The sequence below is a fragment of the Mirounga angustirostris genome, unplaced genomic scaffold (assembly GCF_029215605.1).
Source record: "Mirounga angustirostris isolate CCGP_5_RB_7025 unplaced genomic scaffold, mMirAng1.0.hap1 SCAF_13, whole genome shotgun sequence".
NCBI classification, from domain to species: Eukaryota; Metazoa; Chordata; class Mammalia; order Carnivora; family Phocidae; genus Mirounga; species Mirounga angustirostris.
The window spans coordinates 33,144,678-33,169,528 of record NW_026991721.1 but is presented as its reverse complement, the minus strand read 5'-3'; the positions used below and the strand labels follow the sequence as shown (position 1 = coordinate 33,169,528).

General features: G+C 38.4%; 1 protein-coding gene across 1 annotated transcript in view; it reads left to right on the top strand.

The window, feature by feature from the left end:
* Positions 1 to 24,851, top strand: part of LUZP2 (leucine zipper protein 2) — a 251,799-nt gene that overhangs the window by 165,447 nt on the left and 61,501 nt on the right. The window contains exons 6-7 of the mRNA XM_045895281.3: positions 7,300 to 7,374; positions 18,065 to 18,229. Coding sequence (XP_045751237.2) covers positions 7,300 to 7,374; positions 18,065 to 18,229 — 240 coding nt within the window. The remainder of the gene's footprint in view (positions 1 to 7,299; positions 7,375 to 18,064; positions 18,230 to 24,851) is intronic.

Sequence of the window (24,851 nt, the reverse complement as noted above, 5' to 3'; positions counted from 1 at the left end):
GCTTCTCCCTCTGACCCTCCCCCCTCATGCTCTCTCTCTCTATCTCATTCTCTCTCTCAAATAAATAAATAAAATCTTTAAAAAATAAAATAAAATAAAATAAAAAATAAAAATGTTTCTAATCCTTCCAAAGTCCTTTTCACTCATACTATAATGTAAAGATAAGGCATTCAATCAGCAATTTGGCAGGGGGAGGGTGGGCTGGCGGGAGACTAATGCTGCCACATACTTTCCCGGGCACTTACATGATTCCTCAGTGAACAAAAGTTTCCTTCAAGTAGTTGTGATAGACAATACTCAATAAACAGAAAACATAATTTATAGAGTATATTAGAAAGTTGAGTGCTATAAAAAAAGAAAAAGAAAAAGTAGGGAGTAATAGAGGATTGGGAATTCCAAGTGGGAAGTGAGGCAGCTCACAATGTTAAGAGTCTAGACTGAGCTCGTTAAACAGGTGACACTTGAGCCAAGAATTAAGAGGAAGAATTTGAGAGAGATAAAGGTAGGCTTTGGAGTCATCAAGAACTGACTTTGAATCTGTTTCTTCTATATACCATCTCTAGCTTGCTAGAACTCTAGAAATTTCTCTTCGCACATCTAGTGAAAACAGAAAGGAACAGTGGCTTTGGCCAGATGTTTGACTATTAAATATATGTGGAAATTGTATAGAACTTGACTTGCATATGCTAAGCATGATTTAATATGATTTAAAAAATACAGTGTGCTGAAAAAAGTAGGTCATGTTATATACCATTGCATGGGAGGTGAGATATCCACATAGATTGCAAGGTCTTTGTTCCATCTCTGGGTGAATGCCACATTTCTGGGGCTCCAGGTATTCCATTGAGTTTAGCTCACTCTCTAATTGCCAAATTCTGTATCCTTGGGCTCCACTTTTAAATTTGAGTAATAAGAACAAAATAAGTCTGGTGGGAAATAGGCCATGGAAATATATTAAAAGTCTCTACTAAAATGCATTAAAATGAATTTAAAGGGGAAAAAGTACAGATTTAAAGTAGTAGGGAATTTGACAAACTGGTATGTAGATGGTACAGTGCCTGCTGCTTTCAACAAAATTCACTTAGTGGAGTGAAAATTTTGAAAGGATGTTTGGGATAAGCATCCAAAGCAGCTGCTATACTTTGGCAGTAACAAAATTAAAGCAATTGGCTTCATCCAGCCTTCAAGTGGCAAGAGGATTTACACAAATAGAGGGGACCATGACATTTAGGCAGATTCACGTAGAAAAAAATACACCTATTCAAAATATTTACCACTGACTTAATCCTGACATCTACAAAATCTTATGCCAAACCTTATCTGCTATACCTTCAGTGCTCTTGTCAGTAATGTTAAACCATCACTTCCTGTGCCTATTAGAAGGAAGTGCAGCTATTGTCTGTCATGCCAATTAACTGCCAGAAAAGAGATTTACATGATGGACTGAAAAGGCTCTCAGAAAAAAACATTCTTTGAGCTGGAAAAGTGAGGACTCAAAAATCTTCAAAATGTTCAACTAGGTATAGAGTTCTTGCAAACAATGGGGCTCAAGAGACCAATGAGGACAGAACAAATCAAGGAGGAAGATAAAGACACCTATTTTCTTGGTACACTATGTGTCATCAGCATCAAATTTACTCATTTGTTCATTTGTTCATCCAATATTTATTAAGCAGCTACTAGGTACCCATCACTCACCTAAGAATTATTGATTCAAGGGTTAGCAAAATAGGAGCAATTCGTGCTGGAGCCTGTTGCCTCCTGAGGGAATGAGGCATTAATAATAGATAGATAGATGGGTAGATGATAACTGTAATAACAAATATACATTAATGTAGATTTGCAAATTGTTCAACTATTTCAGTACTTCTGTACCAACTGTTAATTGCCTCCTTAATCCATCTCTCCTGACACTTAGTTGTCATTCAGCAATAAATGGCTAACACCTGTTACAGCACAATGGCTTGGCCATAAAACTCTGATAACCATGCACATCTTCGCTTAGATCACTTAGGCAAGGCTAACACGTAGTTTAACCCAAGTCTTGGTGGAATGTCCTGCAATCTTCCACGGAATGTACAAGGATAGGTAGTCAGGTAGTCTTATTTGCAGCTGTTACAAGACTGTTTCTCATCTGCTTCCTTATCTTTCAGGAGGTTGCCATGTAGCAATTTCTTATCTGCCTTCCTAATGTCAGTAAAGCATGAGACTTTCCATATAACGCTTCTGCCCCTCCTTCGGGTATAGCTGTAGGCCTTGCTGTAGCTTGGAGTTGGATCCACAATGACGGAGAGGGACCCACCACATATGTTGCCTTTGATATGGCACCCTGGTTTGATGTCATCCAGTGACCCTAGAGGCATGGAGTGCCAACACCATGCTGAATCTTACCTTATGTTTTCAGTGTGAGTAATAAACTGTCCAAATTGATTTGGGCTCACGTCTCTTTCCTGGCTGAATCTATAGGGGTATGGCAAGCCTGCTTAGGAGCTGCCACAGTGCTGCTATTTAGGGACTGCTTGACTACTTGACATGTGTCAAGCAGAGAACTCTCAGGACCCTGTTCCAGCATTTAGGGCAGAGTCAGATTTTATTGGTTCATGTCCATATCATTCCAATCATTTTCTGTTTCAAAAATTACAACTGGTGAAAGTAATAGGAAAAAAAAACAACATAATATTTCACAAGAGAATATGACAAGAATGCTAAAATTATTATTTGCAGCTCAAAAATAGATCTCTGTGAGAATTAGCATTTCAACTGGAATCTAAAGGATGAGTAGGAATTGACCAGGTAAAACAGGGTAGCAGGGAATTTTCCATGATTCTAAGCAGAAAGAGCAGGTACATGTGAAGACCCTGAGGTGTTTAGGGTGTTTAAGTAAACAATAAAGAAGGCCACTGAGATATTATACAATGCTCTTGGGTCAAAATACCTCTTTGTCTCTTCTGAGAGCCTAAGAAAACACTTGTAATTCTACTAATAAAGTTAAAGTGCCTGTGACTTCAAATAGAACACCAATATAATTTTGTTGTCTCACTATGTAAGAGACACATTGACAGTTCTAGTGGTGAATACAGAAATGTTTAAGAAGCCCTTAGGCTGTGAGCTTCATAATATAAAGGTATTGCCTTTATATGATGTTGTGTTTATTTGTAACTGTCCTCATACTGGGATGTTGAAAGTAATATCTGGGGGCACCTGGGTGGCTCAGTCGTTAAGCGTCTGCCTTCAGCTCAGGTCATGGTCCCAGGGTCCTGGGATCGAGCCCCGCATCGGGCTCCCTGCTCTGTGGGAAGCCTGCTTCTCCCTCTCCCACTCCCCCTGCTATGTTCCCTCTTTCGCTGTGTCTCTCTCTCTGTCAAATAAATAAATAAAATCTTTAAAAAAAAAAAAGAAAAAAAAAGAAAGTAATATCTGATAAATGAAAATGTGAGAAAAGGAAGGAAGGAAGCAAAGAGTGAGGGGAAGGACGGAGGAAAGAAGAGAGAGAAGGGGGGAGGGAAGGAGGAAAAATGGGAAGTCCTCTACTTGGAGGGATATAAATGTATAAAATGCTGGGGATTTATTATGCCTGCAGTAAATAGAATGGAAAAGGAGAAAGATATAATGAAGAAATTACATATAATGAACACACATAAATAAAAAAATAAAATGAAGACATTAAAATTTGAAATAACCTGAATATATATAAATTCCAAATTAACAGCATAGACTTGTAGTGCAACTTCACATAGGCATCACCGAAGAACCCCTGCTTGTTGTCTTAGTCAAGGCAATTTAAATGAAGAAGATGGACACATTCTAGACTACTCCCATTACCAAAGGTAGTGAGCAATACTATTTTTGGCCTAGTTTGGGTGGGGTAGACTGTCTTGTCAAATAAAAGTAATTGCCTCTAAAGATAGTGTAGGATAAACTGTGACAAGCCTCAAACTGAATATGAAGGAGTTTGCATTTTATTATAAAGATGATAAGGAAAAACTACAGTTTTTTGTTGTTTTTCTCTTTTTTTAATTATTTTTATTTTTTTGTAATCTCTTTTTTTTTTAAATCAAGGGGAAATAGCTTAAAAGAAATGTTCATGAAAAATAAACATGGTGGAGTATGCAGAGTGACTTCCTGGAGGAGAAAGGGGAAAAAAGTAGAGACTAAAGGCAGAGAACACAATGAACCAGTTGCAACAATCAGCAAAGAACAGAAATGAGGACCCACTTTGGTAGTTCTAATAAAAGCAGTAGAGATGGAACAAATGGAATTTGTGACTGAATGGGCATGGGAAGAAGGCTCATTTTGAGAGTGGGCCAAAGATGATGTGTTTGGGACACGGGATAATTAATAACCCTGTGAAGGTATCTCCATCCTAATCCCCAGAACCTGTGAATATGTTCTTACATGGCAATAGATAATTTGCAGAGGTACGTAAGTTAAGAATCTTGACATGGACAGATTATTCTGGATTTTTTGCTAACAATTTATAAAAAGGAGGCAAGAGGGTCAGTCAGAGAAGATAATAAATATGTCAGTGAAAGTAAATGTTGGAGTTCTGTGGCCACAGGCCAAGGAATATAGGCACAGCCTCTGGAAGCTGGGAGAGGCAAGGAGCAGATTTTACCCTAGAGCTGCTAGGAGAAACAGGCTTGTCAACACCTTGATGTTACCCAGTGAGATTTATTTTGGATTTCTGACCTCTAGAACTTTAAGATAATAAATCTGTGTTAAGCCACGAAGCTTGTGATGATTTGTTTATAGCAGCAATAGGAAACCAACACGATGTGCCATTGACAATATAAACAGAGAGAAGGTTATGACTTTAATTCTATGCAGGCTGATTTTGAGGAATCAGAAGAATGTGGTAATTTGACATATCGTTCAAGAAATTTACATTTGTTCCATGATTGAATGTGAATGGAAGCTCCTCAGAATCATGACTAGCTCTTCATAAGCAGCCCTACCCTTTATTTCACAGGAGTTAAATTGAGAAAACAAATAAACTTGACTTAAAACAAATAAAATTTACTATCTATTAAAGTCCTCAGTCTTTTATATGTCTTCTGATAGTTTAACACCCGCAGAATTCTTATTGCTTTATGTAATTTTACAACTGCTATATATAAATTAATCCGTAGCTCATCCTTGCAAAACTAGCACCAACATATGATAATATGTGTCAGTATCTGTTGTCCCTTTGATTATTTTTCCTTACTCTTCTTGTAACCTTCTGTCTTTGAAGGTCTCTTGGCTAGATTTTACCAGGTTCAATGAGTTCTTAGAAGAGGTAAATACTTGAAATCCTGGGAACTGCTGGTGACATAGCTTTCAAAGGTATTATTTGCTATTTCTGGTGGAATCCATTCTACCTGCCTTAATACAAGCTTCCTGGATTGCTATATTACTAAACACTCTGGGTCATTCTTTGGTAGGGATCCTCTAGTGTGAATGACAGGATTTGAGCTGAAACCCTCACAAGGAGGAAAATGGACCAAGGCAGGAGGTCCTGTGCCTATGCAGACCCCTCTGGACTGCAGGTAACTGTTGACAGCATCTTGAGGAGAGTGCTGCCCACCAAAGAGGACCCTGAGAAAGAAAATAGCATGAGAACCTGGGTGAGGGGTGGAGCAAGACATAGGGGATTGCTGGGCAGCCCATAACTAATGGAAGTGTGGGTTGGCCACAGCCCCACTGAGAGCCACCCACTGCCCCTCTCCATTGTCCCTAACTCCTATCCTTGACTGAGGATGTAGGGAGAGATAAAAGAGACACTCTTCTACTTCTTTCCATAGAGGCTCAGTTCTGTGGACAGAAGCTGGCTTAGGCAGGGCTATCGCAACCAAGGACAGTCCCAGTGTGAGTCTTGAGTGCTCAGTGTTTGAGAAAGGCAGATGGCCCCAGAACAGCAGTGATGTGGAGTGGGCAGGGTGGCCTGAGCCCAGAGTCAAGAATATGAGACTGAGGCCTATGGTCCCAAGGTCCTCACATTGTGGGGTCGGGCAGTGGGAAGGTAGGAAAGATAGAGACAAACAGGACCAAGGCAAGTGCAGATGGGAGCCTGGGGCTCAGAACTTGTTGGTTTTCTCCCACTTATAGGTACCTTCATATTGGAAGCCCACTTTCTTCATCAGCTCACTCTTTTTTTTAATTCAAAATTTTATTTTTAGGCATTATATATATATATATATATATATATATATATATATATATATATACACACACATTTATAAGTACACATATGATATATTTTATGTATATGGATTAGGTAGCTGTTAATTGACAAGCTTTCTGCTGTCAACTTTTCCTGGTGAATTCAATCCCCTCCCCAACAAGAACATAAGAAAGATCCTCTGTTCTTTCCAACTTGAGATTCTTTTCACTGGCTAAATTTGGGGGACAGTGGAAGTCCAGAGTATAGAGAGGTTCTGAGCCATGAGGGGAGGCAGGTTCTTCTGCAGGTCCTTTGTGAGTCTGCTGAGCATCTTCTTGTAAGGATAGCTATAGTATGTAGATAGGAATTGGTGGATACAAGACTTTAACCACTGCTCTTTTCTTTTAACAGAAGAAATATGGCATTTGCAAAGGTACCGGGGATATGGTGGGATAGAGATGTGTGTTGGATTAAAACTCAATAATAGAAAGAATGATTGCTATTGTGTTAGTCTGCTCAGGCTGCCATAACAAGAGACTGCCATAGTGTAAGCCACAGACTGGGTGGCTTAAACAACAGAAATTTATTTTCTCGCTGTTCTGAGGGCAAGAAGTCTGAGATTCAGGTGCTGGCAGACTTGGTTTCTCATGAGGGGTCTTCCTGGCTTGCAGATGGTGCCATCTCCCTGGGTCCTCACATGGCCTTTACTCTGTGTAAGCATGGAGAGAGAGAGATCTCTGGAGTCTCTTCTTATCAGGACATCAGTCGTATGGGGTTAGGACCCCAAATTTACGGGATAAATAGTGGGAGGGCGTTGGTTAGAGCTTCAACATAGGAATTTTAGGGAAATACAGTTCAGTCTAGAACAGTTAGAAACATAACTGATTTATTATGTCAAAGTATTTTCAGGGACTAGAGCTGGAACTTTGCAACTGGTTTTTTTGGTCCAGTGAAGAATTTAGTACATATTAATTAATCCAAAACACACCATTTTCTGAAACTTAACCAAAGGTAATACAGTATTTTTAACCTGAATTCTAAATAGATTTCACAAAGTATTTTTTTTTTTTATTCTTTGCAATGAATGAAAGATGCTTAAAGTGAAAAGGGACATTATAGAGTTTACTAAAAAGATTTGCCTTTCTTTCATTTTACAGGCCCAACAACTTACTGATCTGGAACGAAAATTAGCTGTGGCCAAAAATGAGCTGGAGAAAGCAGCTCTTGACCGGGTAAGTTAACATCTCTGAATCCTCATAGTTGCAGTTTTAGCAGACAAAGCTAGGGTAGACCCATTGCTTCACTTGATTTATTCATGCACTTCCAGATGCTATACCTGGAAGATGGGTGTAGAATTCAGGAGTGCTTGATACTCCCTTTGGAACCCAAATCTTTCCTCGTTTTTGCTGCTACAGTAAATTGACTCAAGGTTCAGCCTTGTGAGTTCATGACTTTTCATTTTCCACCTTGCCAGTACATTTGTTTTATAACACCATGAATAAACATGCTTCAAAGCACCAACAAAGATGCCATGTATTAACTCTGGGTGAATGAGTTACGAAACAAATGGAAGTAGTCGTTGACACTTTCATTTTGGAAATCGTGAATCAGAGTTCTGGAGGGAGAATCATAAAAGAAGAAGGTAGGGCGCCTGGGTGGCTCAGTTGGTTAGGCGACTGCCTTCGGCTCAGGTCATGATCCTGGAGTCCCTGGATCGAGTCCCGCATCAGGCTCCCTGCTCAGCGGGGAGTCTGCTTCTCCCTCTGACCCTCCCCCCTCTCATGTGCTTTCTCTCTCACTCTCTCTCTCTCTCAAATAAAGAAATAAAATCTTTAAAAAAAAAAAATTAAAAAACATAAAAGAAGAAGGTAGCCCTCCTAACCAACTCTGTTCATATAAAGATAATACAAGAGGGAGTGACAGTCCCTCTTGATAACAGCTTTCCTTAAATATAATTCACATACCATAAAAGTCACGTTTTTAAAGTTCACAAAGTTGTGTGCTACCATCACCACTAATTCCAAAAGATTTTCTTCACTGCTTTTTACCTCCTCTATTTCATTTTGGTTTTATTAATCTCTCATTGTGTTACAAATGTGTATGCTCAGGATAAACCACAATTCCTGTTTGATGTCGCCCTTTGCCTTTCAGTGCTCTTCATATGAGGCATATGTGGAGAATAGGCAATTGGCATATTTTGGAAAGGGAAAGAGAGAGGGAGAAATTGATTATACAATTCAGAATTACTGTTCTGCTTAATCATTAGGGAATGTGGCAAAATTTCTTAATGCCTCTCATTCTTTTTTTATTTTTAAATCATCCTTATGAAATTATAGGAAATAAACATTTCTCTGTTCTTTAGTTCACTCAGAACGAAAAGGCGGAGTGACTTTAAAATAATCTCTTTGTTTACTCACACCCATTTATCAAACATACAGTGTCATTTTCTGTAATACTGAGAACATATATCTAGCACATATTAATACAGGAAACTCTGAATCTGAGAAATCAATCATAGTATTTCAGACTTGAGAAGAAAACACCACATTATTCTCAATCAAAAGCATGGAAAGTGTGGGCCAAAGGAACAGGGCCATCCAGGAGTAATTTGCATTTTACTAAGCCTTCAACACATCCCCTGGCTGAGATCAATTCTTGATTAGGTGGGAGTTAGCAGCCATCATCCTAACATTGGAAAGGTAGACCCTCTCTGTGGAAGATACCCTCTGGAGAATTTTTGGTTCATTTATATATGGTGTCTGACATGTAATAAAAATATTTCTAGACATGTGGAGAGGAAATACAATCTAATCAGTATACAAAAAGAAACCAAGGAAAGTATAACTGAAGCTGATTCAGACACTGGAATGAGAAAACAAAGATTTCACGAAGATGAGTGTGTGTGTGTGTGTGTGTGTGTGTGTGTGTGTGACAATAGAGAAAGTAAACAAAACAGATAAAAGGATACAATTTTTCACTGGACTTGGAATCTATTAAAAACATCAAGTAGATATTCTAGAATTAGAACAATATAATGCATGTAATTGAGACTTTAACTTTGTTCAGTAGCAGATTGGATAATTGGACATAATAGAACCGAAGACAAGTAAAATGTAAGGAAAATTAATATCAAATACCTATACTAATATAGAGAAGTACAAATAATGGAAAGTAAACAGAGAGAATAAGAAGTGTATATCAATTTAAAATATTTTCAAGTATTTATAATTGTTGCCCCAAAAGGAATGACAAACAGAAGCAATATTTAGAGAGATAATGACTTAAAATGTTCCAAATGGATAATTATAGATCGGCCCAAGAGAGACAGATATCACAATCCTAAACAGTATGTGTACAGCAATATCCCTTAAAATTGTATATAAACTTTTAAAAGTACACTTAAGACCCATGCACTTTTTCATTCTGCTGTATTTCAGTATAATTTATTAACAACAGATACTTAACTAAGAAAAGTAAAAATGTGAATAAAAGCAATGAGGTCATCTCAACACCGTCAGATTGGTACAAATTAAAAAGTCTAATGATACCAAATCCTGATACACTAGTGGTGGGAGTGTAATTTTTAAATGTGTGTATCCTAGAATTTGCACTTATCCCTATGTGTTTGGAAACATGTATAAGGACATGAAATACAGTAATGTTTGTATTAATACCAAATTGAAATAATTTAAATGCTTACTGTTAGAATTAGCGTATACATTTCATATATTTTCCATACTCATATTTTCAAATAGTAATCAAGAATTAATATTAATGAATAAATATAAAGACATATCGATATTAATATATGTATAACATACTGTTGAGTAAAAAAAATCAGAATTATGTATTTAACAGTTGTTCAAATACACAAATCACATTTGTTTGGGATTATATATCATATAAATAGATGAAGTAGAAAAATACATATCGAATTCAAGGACCCAATTGCCTTTGGGGAAAGATGGAGTAAAATCACACTAAGGATGCTTAAAATTACTTCTGCTGTTCCCCAAGTGTTTCATTTTCCAATAATTGTATAGACACAGATAGTCTTTAATTTATACACACACATAGATATATTGTACACATTATATACAAGCTTCATATAGTATATACATTGCATATGTATATTAGATATATGTATTACATGTGTATATGTATATTACCAATATGTGTATGCATGTTATCATATATATTTTATAAAAGTATATCATATATGACAAATATATAATAAACATGCTTTTTAACATTTAATTCAGATTGATACTTACCTGATATTTGTTATAATTGTTATATTGTTCTCTGTATGCCCCTATATTTTTCAAAATGTTATTTTAAGAAATGAAGAAAGTGTGCTGTCTGCTATTAAGAGCTTTCCATTTTTGTGATCACAGCTTAGCAACCATTTTATTTAAAAAATAAGCAAGTAAGATGACTTGCTTTGCAATAATATACTGTATACATTTAGCAGTTGTGTAAAGAAAAGAGGTTGCTTCCTAACCACCAGGTTAAACGATGGGTGTTTTGATACAGGATAGAGGAGATGGAGTATTTCAGGTTGATCCATTTTGGAGTTTTTATGTTGTCTCCTTGTTATGCAGTAGTTGTGAAGGACCAGGCTAAACTTCTACTTCCCAGGGATTTGGGTCTCACATAGGCGTTTTTGTTACTATATATGACCGAAACCTCTTCATAGCTAACATAACTAACTCTTCAAACAGGATATCTAAAAAGTGTTGCAGTAACAAATTAGTAAGGGCATTTTGTGAATTCTGATGATATTCTTTCTTAAGGTTTAGATCTTTGGGATAAATGTTTTGAATGAACAACTAGATATTTTAACAACTCTGTTCCATTGTGATTGTCTTATTTTATGTTTTTCCAAGTATTTAAAATAATAGCTAGTAGTTTTAAGGAAGCCTGCATGCCATTTTGTAGAGTAGGCCAAGTATAATTCATCTTACCAAGGTTCCAGCTGTATGAGATTTTTTTAATTTATGAAAAATTTATGTTAATCTCTGACTATATCCAACTCATATTTCTTTTTAAAAAGGGACGACAAGACTCTTTATAGTTGGGAGAATCAGAAAATCAGAGATACAGATAAATCCTAAAATTCAACTAGACCATCTTTTTTTTTTCTTTTAATCCTTTCTCTAACACCCCTACCACAATCTCTACAAGATGCTTTAAATCCGAGGAAGACATAGGATTCCTGTGATCCCGAGGCAGCCTAGCCTCCTCTGATTTTTTTTTTTTTTTAGCAACTCTGACTTTTGGCATGTTCTTCCTTACATTAAATCTTTTCCCTGATCTAACTTCAGATAAGCCACTTAAGTCAGGTTTGAAATGGCTAAGTAGGTTTGAAATGCCTTTCGTGTGACCACCATGTGGTAAGATCTATGGGAAACAGAAAACATGTGTGATACATGATCTAGAGTTCCACACCTCTCACATTTTGCTGGGCACCAAAAATGAGGAAATAATTGTTTGTGGAGCCATAAGGTCCCAGAAGCACAGAGAATGAATGCATTTTATGTACTTGTGGGTTGTACAAACTGGTATAGTCACATAATACTAAATGAGAAAATTATGATTTGGCCTTAGTCACAGAACTCCAGGTTAACATAGAGTTTTTTTCTCCTTTGTCTTACCCATTCTGTGCTTTTCCCCACCCCATTTCTGTCCACTCCCCAGCCCACACCATGCTACAGTCTGGATTTAGCAGGAGAGGCTTTATGTTGCAGTGTTTCCAGAATCAGTCTGCCTTTCTTCAGTCATAACTCTTCCACTGAATCACCGTGTTCGAATTCCTCACTCTTTATGCATCACTGCAAAATGGAATACGAATAGAACTTACTTTATAAGGGTGGTGAGAAAACTGTATGCATCCGAAAAAGTAAAGTACTAAGAACTCTTGGCACAAGGAAAACACTCAGGAAGCATAGTAATTATTAACATCAATGAATGAGATTGTAGAGACTGCCTGTCAGTGTTAACAATTTTTCTCTTTAACCTTCGGGATCTTGTCATTCCTTTTGCTACAGTAAGCTATAAAAGCATATTTCATATTACTAGAGGTCGGTTTCAACAAATCTCTTGTACCGTATGTATGAGGCTCATAAACTGCAGTCATAAAGGCAGGTAGAACTGCTAGCTCACTTCAGAATGGATAAAAACTACAGTTTAATGAAATTGCTTTCTACCTCTCTCCATCATCTTTATATGAGACTTTTTTACTCTCTTCGGGTGCCTAGTTCCTAAGAAGGTTATATCTGGGCTTCAAATAACCTCAAATACCTCATAAATATTGTGAAAACATCTTCACACTCTAACTTGGTTCTCGTGACATGTTTAATGAAAGAAGTTTCAGTTTACTATCACAACATAAACAATAATAATCTCACGATCTAAGAATCAACCGTGGTTTTCCAAACAATCAATTCTTTATTTGGCAAAATCTTATGAATTATAGGTAGCCTCAGCTACTGGAATGTAAAAACAGCTTTATATTATGGAAATCTCTCAAACTTTCATATTAAAAAAATTTTTCTGTTGCATCTATACATATATATACACAATGGAATATTATGCAGCCATCAAAAGGATTGAAATCTTGCCTTTTGCAATGATGTGTATGGAACTGGAGGGTATTAATGCTGAGCGAAATAAGTCAATCAGAGAAAGACGTGTATCATATGACCTCACTGACATGAGGAATTCTTAATCTCAGGAAACAAACTGAGGGTTGCTGGAGTGGTGGGTGGTGGGAGGGATGGGGTGACTGGGTGATAGACACTGGAGAGGGTATGTGCTATAGTGAGTGCTGTGAATTGTGTAAGACTGTTGAATCACAGACGTGTACCTCTGAAACAAATAATACATTATATGTTAAAAAAAGAAGAAGAAGAAGAAGATAGCAGGAGGGGAAGAATGAAGGGGGTGAAATTGGAGGGGGAGATGAACCATGAGAGACTATGGACTCTGAGAAACAAATGGAGGGTTCTAGAGGGGAGGGGGTGGAGGGATGGGTTAGCCTACTGTTGGGTATTAAAGAGGGCACGTACTGAATGGAGCACTGGGTGTTATACGCAAACAATGAATCATGGAACACTACATCAAAAACTAATGATGTGATGTATGGTGTTTAACATAACATAATAAGAAAATATAAAAAAGCTGTATCTATTCTTCCTTTGAAATTTTGCCCAGGAAAGCATGCATTATTTACATCAATATTAAAGATGACACATGTGAGGGGTGCCTGGGTGGCTCAGTCAGTTAAGCATCTGCCTTCGGCTCAGGTCATGATCTCAGGGTCCCGGAATCGAGCCCCACGTTGGGCTCTCTGCTCAGTGGGGAGTCTGCTTCTCCCTCTCCCTCTGCTGCTCCCCCTGCTTGTTCTCTTTCTCTCTCTGTCAAATAAATAAATAAAATCTTTTTTAAAAAATTAGAAAAAGATGTCAGAATGACCATACAGGATTCAGAGAGCTGATTTCATGGCAGAAATAAAAGTTAACGGGAAAGCCTTTGAATTCACAGCCCTTCGTGGTCTTTCCAAAGCCATCAGCCGATAGTGCACCCAGATCTCTCCGACGACCTCATATCTTCATGGAAATGAATTAAGAGAGAGATGAATAATATCATATGAATTTATATCTGTCAGGAGATGAGAAAGTAGGGCACAGTTGTCTTTGCAAGTTATATCTTGTTCCCAGAAAAAAAAGTGCATTTTAAGAGAAAAGTGCTTACCTACAGACACATGAAATAAATCTCCCACCATATCCTCTGGACGGTTTATTTATTCATTTAACAAACATTTGTTGGGTTAGAAACTGGTGATGCTGCAAGAAAGGTACTGGCCCTCAAGAAATGACATCATGATGGAAATAGATAACACACTGAACATAGAAATAAGGTAATTTGCAATGACAACAAGGCTACCTAGGACTTAAAGTGAGAAAAGTGACAGAGACTTTAAGGAAGGAGTGTTCCTTGAGAGGGCCATCAGGGACTGTGTTTCCAAGAAGGTAAGATGTGAGCTGAGACTGGGGGCTATATGCAACTGATGAATCACTAAATTCTACTCCTGAAACTAATAATACAGTATACGTTAATTAAATTGAATTTAAATTAAAAAAAAAAAAAGATGTGAGCTGAGAGAGAAATTTTAAGTGGAAGTTTTCTAATAGATATTTGGAAAAGGGTTCATAGGTACAGGAAACAGCAAGTGTAAAAGCTCTAAGATGCAAATATGTTTGGAATCTTTGATGGGCTGTAAATAAAAAGGGGTTGAGATAATCAGGTTCTTCCTAAAAAAGTTTGCATTATACTATTAAGTGGCAAAGCAAGTGAGAAGAGTGGTTTGGGGCAAGGAGGAGAAAGGCAGGGCAAAAACAAGACTGACCCTAGGAGGGAATAGGTTGTAAGATCTTAAGACAAAGTACACCTTCTACAGTTTGTATTGTATTTCATTAGGTGACATCTTGTTACAGTGAACTTCAAAGTGAACAGTAACCCGCAATTTCAAAACAGACTACAACTACAGCCAGCGGTATAAGTGAAAGTATAATGATGTCGTGGTGTAAAATCATTGTCTGAGTCCTGCTTATGGAACTGGGTCAAGCCAAGTCTGAGTGGTGTCAGTAACAGGCTCTTTTAAGTCAGAAGGACTAAGGAAAGCTGTTTTTGTGGTAGAAAGCTGAGCAAAGTAGGGCAAGGTGGCTCACAGCAAATCTGTGATCTCTGGCAGGAAAAATCTACAATGTCATCAAGGAACAGAGGCAGAATCTAAGGTAGGAGGCCAGGTTGTATGCTTGTGGCCCAAAAAAGAAAATCAGGAGCTAAGAGATTAGGAATCGGTTGAAACACAAGAGCAAAGATAGCTTACCCCCGGGGCTGTGAAACATGGGGAGTTGGAGGTTATGTCGGTGTGATGTTGATTCTGTTATCTGAGATGATCCTGCCCATGTCAGGAGACCGCTGGGAACAAACAAGATGATCGCATCAAGTTCAGATAATTAAAAATATCACATACATGCACATCGTCGTGTATTGTTCCTTTGGAAAATGTGTCTTCCCTGAACAGCATTTACTGAAAATCGATGTTCTAAACTGTTAACTTGACAGAGTTCATTATTTATTTTCGCATCCAAGTTCAGCCATTATTCAGAAATTTGTTCATTTTGGCAACATATACACTAAGCCTGTTATAGATACAACTTTTACACACATCGTGTGTTTAGAGGAGCCAAGATATAAATAAATGCGTGAATAAAATAGCCATCATAACTTCCTGCATGATATGAGATGATTGAAAGTCTACGTTTCAAAGCCACATTAACATTGAGTCTGAACCCAAACTTGCCTGACTCTGTTGCATTAGCTCTATTTCCATTGTCTCACTATAACATGTGAGATAGAAAACATCTTTAAATTGTTCAGTGCCACCTGGAGTATTTCATTCCTGACCCAGCACACAATTCTATGGTGTCCTATTCTGTGGTGAGCGGGGACTTAGCCACGATTATAACAAAGCACCAGGAGGAAGAGAAATCTGAACTATTATTTCATTTCTTCTCATTGATGTAGCTTCTCACTTTCCTTCCCTGACATATAGAAACAGCATTTTTACTCAAGTGTCTAAGTCATTGATTCAGAAAACTTCCTGGTGAGTCCCTCCTAATGTGTCAGGGATTATGTTCAGTGCTAAATACACAGTTTTGAACAAAATAGGCAACTTGCACATGTGTATATATATATATATATATAAATTAAAAGTCAGAGGCAAATTACATAAAGGACACAAATATAGGATTGAAAGTAATGGGGTGGAGGAAGGACAAGAAGTCAGGGGCTCAGGCAAGCAGATCAAAGGGACCATGTTGAGTGAAAGGTCAGTCAGCTTGGCCCAGCTTGCCGCTATCCTGTCCACTTAACGACATTCCTCCGGCCTAGTTCTTATCAGATTTTTCTGTCATCTTAGACAACTTGTCAGGGCAATATTAATGAGAAGGAAATACACGTCAGTTCTATTTCTTATGTATTCCCAGTTGCCTGTCTTCCAGGCTGCTTTTTGTTTTGTTTTGTTTTGTTTTAATCTCTGACCTGGACCAAATAGATTTCTCAAACTGCTGTTCTTCTAGAAAGACATTCTTTCTCATCTTAAAGATAAGTCTTATCTTTATCTTTTATCACAGAAGCTCAGAGGTAGACATTGGGAAGGATCTAAGTCATGGTCGCTACTCTTCAGAAGACGGGACATAGGAGTAGATGCTATATGGAGATGTGTTCCTGGCATAGAATATGAAAGATAGTAGTTTTGTTGGGAGAATACTACCTCAGCAGGACAACAGACTTTGCTGCTTCAGTGGCCCATGGGCGCCCTGAAAGGGTGCACTCCACATGTGCCGGCCTGTCCAGGGGTCTTGGCCCCAGCACCTAATCTCTTCATCTCTCTTGCCGCAAAGGCCACATCTCAGGTCTTGAAATGGACGATTATGTGACATTTTCTTATTTGGGTCTACATGCATGACCTTTATTACCCCTGAGGTACCATAAGGTTTCCTAAAAGTTGTATGTCTCTTTCCATTTTGGCACTGGGGGATCTCTCTGTCATTTGTACTCAGCTTTACATTATTATTGTTGTTGTTGTTGTTGTTATTCACTCTGTCAGCATTTAAAAGTATTTTTAGGGACACCTGGGTGGCTCAGTAGGTTAAGCATCCACCTCCGGCTCAGGTCATGATCCCAGGGTCCTGGGATCGAGCCCCATGTCGGGCTCTTTGCTCAGCCAGGAGCCTGCTTCTCCCTCTCCCTCTGCCTGCCGCTCCCCCTTCTTGTACTCTCTCTCTCTCTCTTTTTGTCTGACAAATAAATCTTTAAAAAAACCCAAACCTCCCTTTAAAAAAAATTTAAAAAATAAAATAAAAATATTTTTAGCAGTGGACACTGGTGGTAAGATGGGAGTTACAGATGGTTATTGTCTACATTAGTTCAGTCTGCCTTGTGATATAAACCAGGGGAAAAAAGCAGTCTGAAAACCTTGAACTTTCATTTCTTCAGAGTAAAATAGTAATAATGATGCCAGTTCCACAGATGTTAGAAAGCATAAAATTATGTCATTCATGTGAAAGAGCTTGAAATACTGTGAAATCCTATGCGAATATAAGTGTAAATATTACAATTTACAATCACATCGGATTAACTCCTACCACTTAACAAGGCCCACAGGAAATAAGTGTTTTATTAGAAACAAAATTGATTTTTTTTCCAATCTGTGAGCAGATTGAGTGGTGCTACAGGCTAATCTGAGAAACACAGGGGCCTGCATTGCCTGGGCACTGGTTTGTAATAAAAGAGGTGGACACCAATAGAAAGACGGCAGGTTTCTACAGACATTTTCCTTTTTTTTTAATTATTATGTTCAGCTAAGCCACTGTATAGTACATCGTTAGTTCTTGATGTAGTGTTCAGTGATTCATTAGTTACGTATAACACCCAGTTCACATCACAACATGTGCCCTCCTTAATGCCCGTCACCCTGTTACCCCCCCACCCCCCTCCCTTCTGAGACCCTGAGTTCAGTTCCGGGATGCACAGACATTTTCTACTTGAAAGTGACCCTAGAGGACATGTCCTTGCCAGCAGGCTATCACGATTGAAATCATGTCTAGTAACACATGTCTCTGAATTTCAGTGTTCAGAATATATCACGAGACACAGTAGCCCCTAAAAACAGACTGAGTGTGCATTAAACAGCGTGTCAGAGTGGAATTTAGAAGTTAGGCAGTTACATTTGAAAACTGGTAGGTATTTGTGTGGGGAATGAGTGTAGGCTAGGAGGACGGGGAGAATCAGATCAAATAAAGAACAACCGGAACCACAAGTAAAAATTGTCATCTCTCTTTTTTTCCATAGGACTCACAGCTAAAAGCAATGAAAGAGACTGTACATCTCTGCCTGTCAACCGTGTTCCGTAATCAACCTCCCCCTTTAAGTCTAATGAGGCCAAATCCAACTCAGCTGCCAATTCTACCTGGGACGGTTGGCCCTGTGATTCCTGATGCAAGTTCAAAATTCCAGGTACACTTCAGTCATGCTTTGGAAGTATAAGCAAGTCATGTACTGTCTTTATACTTCATTCTGTGTGATCATCAGAGTGGATCCAAGTAAGATACCAGATTCGTTGAGAGATTAGGAAGTAAACGGAAGATAGTAACCCTTTTGTAAAGTCTCCGTGGTCACTTGGAGAACATTGGAAGACAACATTTGTTTTAGAGAGCCAGCTGCTTTTTATCCAGAATTGCCTAGTAATAAAAATAATTATTAGTAGTATTCTGAAATAATCTAAAATTATTTTAAAATAATATTTTAACAGTATGGTTTCAATTTATTTATAATAATTATAATCACTTAATATAACTTAATAATACAGTATTTGTTATATAATTTAATGTAGTTATATTATTAATCATATTTTAATGATAATAATAACTATTATTTTATAATTAATTAAAAGAAAACATCTTATATTACATACCAGTATACACCAGAGGTTTAATATGGAAAATGCTTTCTCTTAGGGTATAACGGTCATCCTTGCAAAAGTGGATACTTTTTTTAAAAATTAAGGCCATAGTTTTCAACACTTCCTACACATGTGACTATCTTGGGATACTTGTAAGAAAATCCTGACACTTGGGATTCACCCCAAACCTATTGAATTCTTTCTGTTTGGGCTCTAAGTCATCAGTAGTTTTCTAAAACTTCCCAGGAGATTCTGAGAACTGGTGAATCAAGCAAAACTTCCTCAACTCCCACCACCACCCTACATTAGACAGGGCAAAGGGGCGTTTGTTGCTTTCCATCTCAGTCGTCAGAACTTTCAATGTACCGGCTCTCCGTTTAAATAAATGCTGACACTCTGAAATAGTTATTGGAGAAAGTGTAGCTTCAGGCAGTATATTTGGAAGTGCTGGCCCTCTTACCACTTGCCTTAGGACCACTTGCTGGTAAAGTGAGTGTTCTAGCTGCCAGTCCGACTTCTAATGCAAATTTCAAACAACGGTGGGCCCAGAAACACCTGAGAACCACTGATAAGAGTTACCCAGTGATGCAGTACTTTTGGGGCTTTCTTACTGCTTATTCTGATCCCCTACACTTGAATTAAAAGGGGTGTGCACAAATGACAGTTTAGAGAAATACTGTTTTCGGAATCAAAACCAAGAGAAAAAAAGAATGTAGTGTTATGTTTTTATCTGTAATCAACATATGGACTGCACAGATTTAGTCTGTATAATCTCATGTTTCTCTGTCAAAAATCACTTAAAAATGTATGTTTTCATTTCATCTTATTCTCTTCTTACTCGGTACCTAAGGATCTCTAGAAATGTTTAGGCCAGTATCTTTCTCCATTATTTTTTCCTGCCTCTTTGGAAACTCTAGGTCTAAAGTGTTTGTTTGCTTAACCAAAGGCAGGGAAGAAAGTTGCATAATAATATATTTGTTATGTTTAGGAAAAATCCTGAAGAAATCCATTGACACTGGTCACTGGTAAAATGCCAAGCTTTCCAAGCTTTTCACACAGTGTCACGCACCCACCAGGAAGCTACACTCTGCCTCCTTAGTGTTGGTCTAAGAGAGGAGCAAAGGTTCAGCCTTATTAAGTCTGATGACTTTGGGCAAAGCACTTTGTAATTCTTTGGGCACATAGGACACTTGTCTCCAACTCAAAATATGTTTGTTTAGGCCCAAGTAAAACTGGGCTCTTTATGACCCTGAACGTGTGGAGGAAATTACTGATTGTTCCTTTAACTGATTTACTATGAACAAATGTCCTGTCCTTGAAATAAATAATAAATATTTATTATTTCCCTTGGCTTATCACAGAAAAATGTAGGAAGCATTTAGATGAGGCTGGTTTAGGAATTGCTCATTTCTCAAAAAGCAATAACAGAAAAATCTAATTGTTTAAGATAAAGTTCAATAAATCTAAGTTGATGTACTATAGAGCATTCTATTTTATGGATTAGCATTAAAAGCTTCTCTAGTATTTGTGTTTTGCCCGCATTCTTTATCTTTTCATTAGTGGTGGAAATTGTATTTTTATGTATATTTGAGTTTTCAGCTCTATGCCAGCACCTCAGGAAACATTTTTAAAATCCCAAATAATACGATGTGATGTGGGGTGTGGGTAAGAGAGACCCTCCCATCACGGAATCTTTTCTTCTCTGTACATGAAAAAAGGAACATTTAAATGAGGACGTTTTACTGGTACACCTTCAGAGTTGGCTAATTATAGCTGAAGTGACGTGATGTGCCTGCCTGCGAGCTGTGAGGGATCACATCTCTCACCCTCCCTGTACCTCAGTTTCCTCAAGTGCCTGTGGTGCCTGTCAGAGTGTTGTTGTGGCATGAACATTACAACTAATAGGGCGCCTGGGTGGCTCAGTTGGTTAAGCGACTGCCTTTGGCTCAGGTCATGATCTAGAGTCCCGGGATCGAGTCCCGCATCGGGCTCCCTGCTCGGCAGGGAGTCTGCTTCTCCCTCTGACCCTCCCCACTCTCATGTGCTTTCTCTCATTCTCTCTCTCTCAAATAAATAAATAAAATCTTAAAAAAAAAAAAAAAAGAAACAACTAATAACGCCCCCTGTTTTCCGTGGACTAGGACTGGTCTCGTCTACTTTCATTTGGTTTCTTAAATCTCCAACTCTTGAATGGTTTTCCCGGAAATCTGTGAAACATAGCCAAGTAAGCAATTATCAACTCACATCTGGAAAAAAGGCAAAATATCCACATACCGTGCCCACCCAAATGTCATTTTATTTTATTTTTCTTAAAGAAGATGTGGTAATACAGTCAAAATTTTCATTGCGTTATTCATGTGTGTGTATGTGTATACACACACACATACATACATACACATACTTATTATTACATTAAATATATATGTGTATATTTCACTGTGGATTTTAAAAGCCACAGATTTCATCAGGCGGGGAGTTCAACATTACAAGAATCTACTGGCAAAAACTTAAAATAATTTATATATTGGTAACCCCTACCTTTTTTTAAGATTTATTTATTTATTTGAGAGAGAGAGAGAGTGCATGAGCAGGGGGAGGAGCAGAGGGGGAGAGAGAGAGAGAATCTTAAGCAGACTCCCCTGCTGAGCGCAGAGCCCGGATGCAGGACTCCATCTCACAACCCTGAGATCATGACCTGAGCCAAAATCAAGAGTCAGACACTTAACTGACTGAGCCACCCAGGTGGCCCTGGGAACCTCTGCTTTTTTTTTTTTTTTTTTTTAATTCTGGAGGATGCCTTTATACGACCTTTTAGTCCTACAGCTGAATTTTCTGCTGAGGACCCTCAGTCGGGTCAGTCAGTCTCCTTTCCTTCATCGTATTCTCCACAGTTGTTATGTTGCTTCTCTCTAATTTGAGGGAATTTTTTCCTACCCTCCAAGTTAGAATTACTTTTTCTATTCTCAGTGCTCTGATAGCACAGTGTTTACCCCTCATGGCTCTTGATCACACCATGAACACAATGATGGCTGCATACTCCTCTCTCCTTAAAGGAGACAACTGTGCTTAGCTCCTTGATCTGCTCACATTATTCAGTGTCCAGAATGATGTTTCTACAGAATTCATTTGAAATGACACTTGCTGTATTTTTGTTTTAGTCAGTTCGGGCTGTTATAACAAAATGCTGTAGGACTTAAATCATTTCTCGCAGTTCTGGAGGCTGTGAAGCCCAGGATCAAGGTGCTCCCAGATTCAGTTCTTGATGAGGGCCCTCTTCCTGGAAGGTAGACAGCTGCCTTTTGGCTGAGTGCTCACATGGTCTTTTTTAGACATGTGTGACTGGAAAGAGATCTTTTTCTCTCTTTATATTTTTTATGAGGGCACTAATCCCACCACGAGGGCTCCACCATCATGACTTAATCTAAACCTAATTACCTTCAGAAGGCCCAGCTCCTAATACCATCATATTGGGGGTTAGGGCTTTAACATAGGAATTTTATTTTACTTTAAAGATTTTATTTATTTATTTGACAGAGAGACACAGCGAGAGAGGGAACACAAGCAGGGGGAGCGGGAGAGGGAGAAACAGGCCTCCTGCTCCTGCAGGGAGCCCGATATGGGGCTCGATCCCAGGACCCTGGGATCATGACCTGAACCAAAGGCAGACGCTTAACAACTGAGCCATCCAGGTGCCCCAACATAGGAATTTTAGATGATACAGATAATCAGTCCATAGCAGTGCTCCTCCTCTTGGATATTTTCCTTATTTAGAAGTTAGAAAATATATATTATTGAGTGCTCATAAAGTGCTTTATATTCAACCAAATTGTTTTCCATCTGTATGCCAGGACCATGCTCATCACTGGGGATGCAAATTTGAGATCACATGATCTTTTGGACACTGACTAAATTCTCTGTACAAAGAGAACAAGAGAAAAAAATGCAAGGGGTGTGTGATAGATCAGGACTTTTTTTTTTTTTTTTGTATTTGGAATTTTATATTCCAAATAGCTTTGATTAAAGATAAAGACTAAGGAGACCTGGATCCAAAGGCACATGAAATGATGTCTTTGTTATGAGAGTATATATTTATTATGTAGAAAATATTGTTGCAACAGAGAGGTAAAGAGCAAAGGTACGAGCCAGGAGCTCTGATTTGCATTTGCCTAAAATAACTCCTAACTAGAGTGGAAACAAGCAAACCAGTGACAGTCTATTTCCCTGAACCATGTAGAGGATGATGGTGATCTGATCTATGGTACAGAAATGGAAACAGCGTTCCAGATGTCATGGGGGCATAAAACTGCTGTGATGTAGTGGTTAAGTGGGATGCATGAAGGCAGGATGTGAAGAAGAACACTCTGTGCTTGCATTTATTCACTGTGATGCAAAAGGCAAGAGGAGAACCAAGATTGGTTTGTTTCTCAACATACCAAGTGTTAGAGGTCTCTCATACAGTCAAGTGTCTATATCCCATAAGTGATTGAACATTTGAATCTGGAATGCAGGGAAGACACCTGAGTGGAGATAAAGGATTTAGCATCACCATGGCTGGTGATTAAATGTTGGAAGTAGATTAAATGACTTGACAGGACAATGTGGAATGAAAAGAGATGAGGGCCACAAAAGACCCCAGAGAAGAGAAATACTTCAGTGTGGTTTTTTGTGTTGCCTAATTGACGTAATGTTTATGGTAAAAGTGCATCTCTTGTCTTTCGTTGAGATCCTCTTTTGGACTGAGAACCATGACTTTTTCATGCTGTTTTACCAGTACAAAACAACGGAATATGCATGTCATTGTGTAAAGTTAGAGAACAGTGAATAGTCCGTGGCTGGTATTTGCTTTTAAAAGCAGACTGGGGGCGCCTGGGTGGTTCAGTTGGTTGGGCATCTGACTCTTAGTTTCGACTCAGGTCATGATCTCAGGGATGTGAGATGGAGCCCCACATGGAGCTCTGAGCTCAGGGGGGAGTCAGCTTGAGATTCTCTCCCTCTCCCTAGGCCCCTCCCCCTGCTTGCTTGCTCTCTAAAATAAATAAATAAATCTTTAAAAAATAAATGCTGACTGTTTAAGTTTTCACAATTTGTACTAGTCAGCTCATAAACACAGCCCTTATTAAATATTAATTACATATACTTACAATTAAGTAAAATTTACTAAAAGCAAATGTGGTAAATACCAAAACTGCTACATCATGCTATTATCTCTGTTCCTGAGGTTATTATAATATGTCTTTTGGGCCCATGTTGTGGAAATACTATACGAGGCTGTGCTACTGATTTCTCTTTCCATTTCATATTCAATATTACTACCTTGATAGATTGAAATTGGTAGTATTTATACCATAGAAATTGACAAACACTACAAATCAGGGTCCTCCTGACCCCCTAAGTTAGTGAATAATACACCCTTGTGTATGTATGAGTATGGTGTGTGTGTATGTGTGTTAAACCTTTAAGATAGGCTTACTTGGCATCATAATATACAAACGATATGTGATCAACATACTCATTTGTTTTTGTCTTCTGCTTGTGTGGTAGAGCTAGATGAAAAGTAAGCGCTGAGAAAAGGCAAAACAGTTAGTTTTAAAAACTGCTTGTTTAATTAATGGCATGCTCTGAAAAAACTAACACTTTTTATATGTCCATTATACTGTTTTCCTTAATTATATTCATTTTATTTTAAAATATCAAATGTGACTTTATGTAATTTAGAAAATATACAAATGTAGGAGGAAGAACAGGAGGCCTATTACCCAGAGGTCTATTTTTAGGTGAAAAAATATGAATTATTAATACAGTAATGTCATTGGTGTTTACAACGGCATGATAGGCAGTTTAAGAGCTAGGATTCACTTTACATTAGGGTGATGATATTTACCTGTGAGTGTTTCTGGGAGGGTTAAGTAAGATGCGAAAAAGGCCACACACTGGCCCTGGCACATTAGTCAAAGACGGTTCCCAGTCTCCTCCCTTCCGCTCTCCTCCCTTCCCCAGAGCTGAAGTCTCCGCAGGACAGGCTCCCCTCAGCCTTGGTCCCTCGGTAAGCCTGGAGAGGAAAGAATTTGTGGCGCAGCCTGCACCATGCATCCGAGGTCGTGTGCCTCGTGGGGACTGCTGGGTTGTTCTCGCCTCCCCACCCGGGACCATCTGCTTCCTGGTCCCAAACCCACCAGT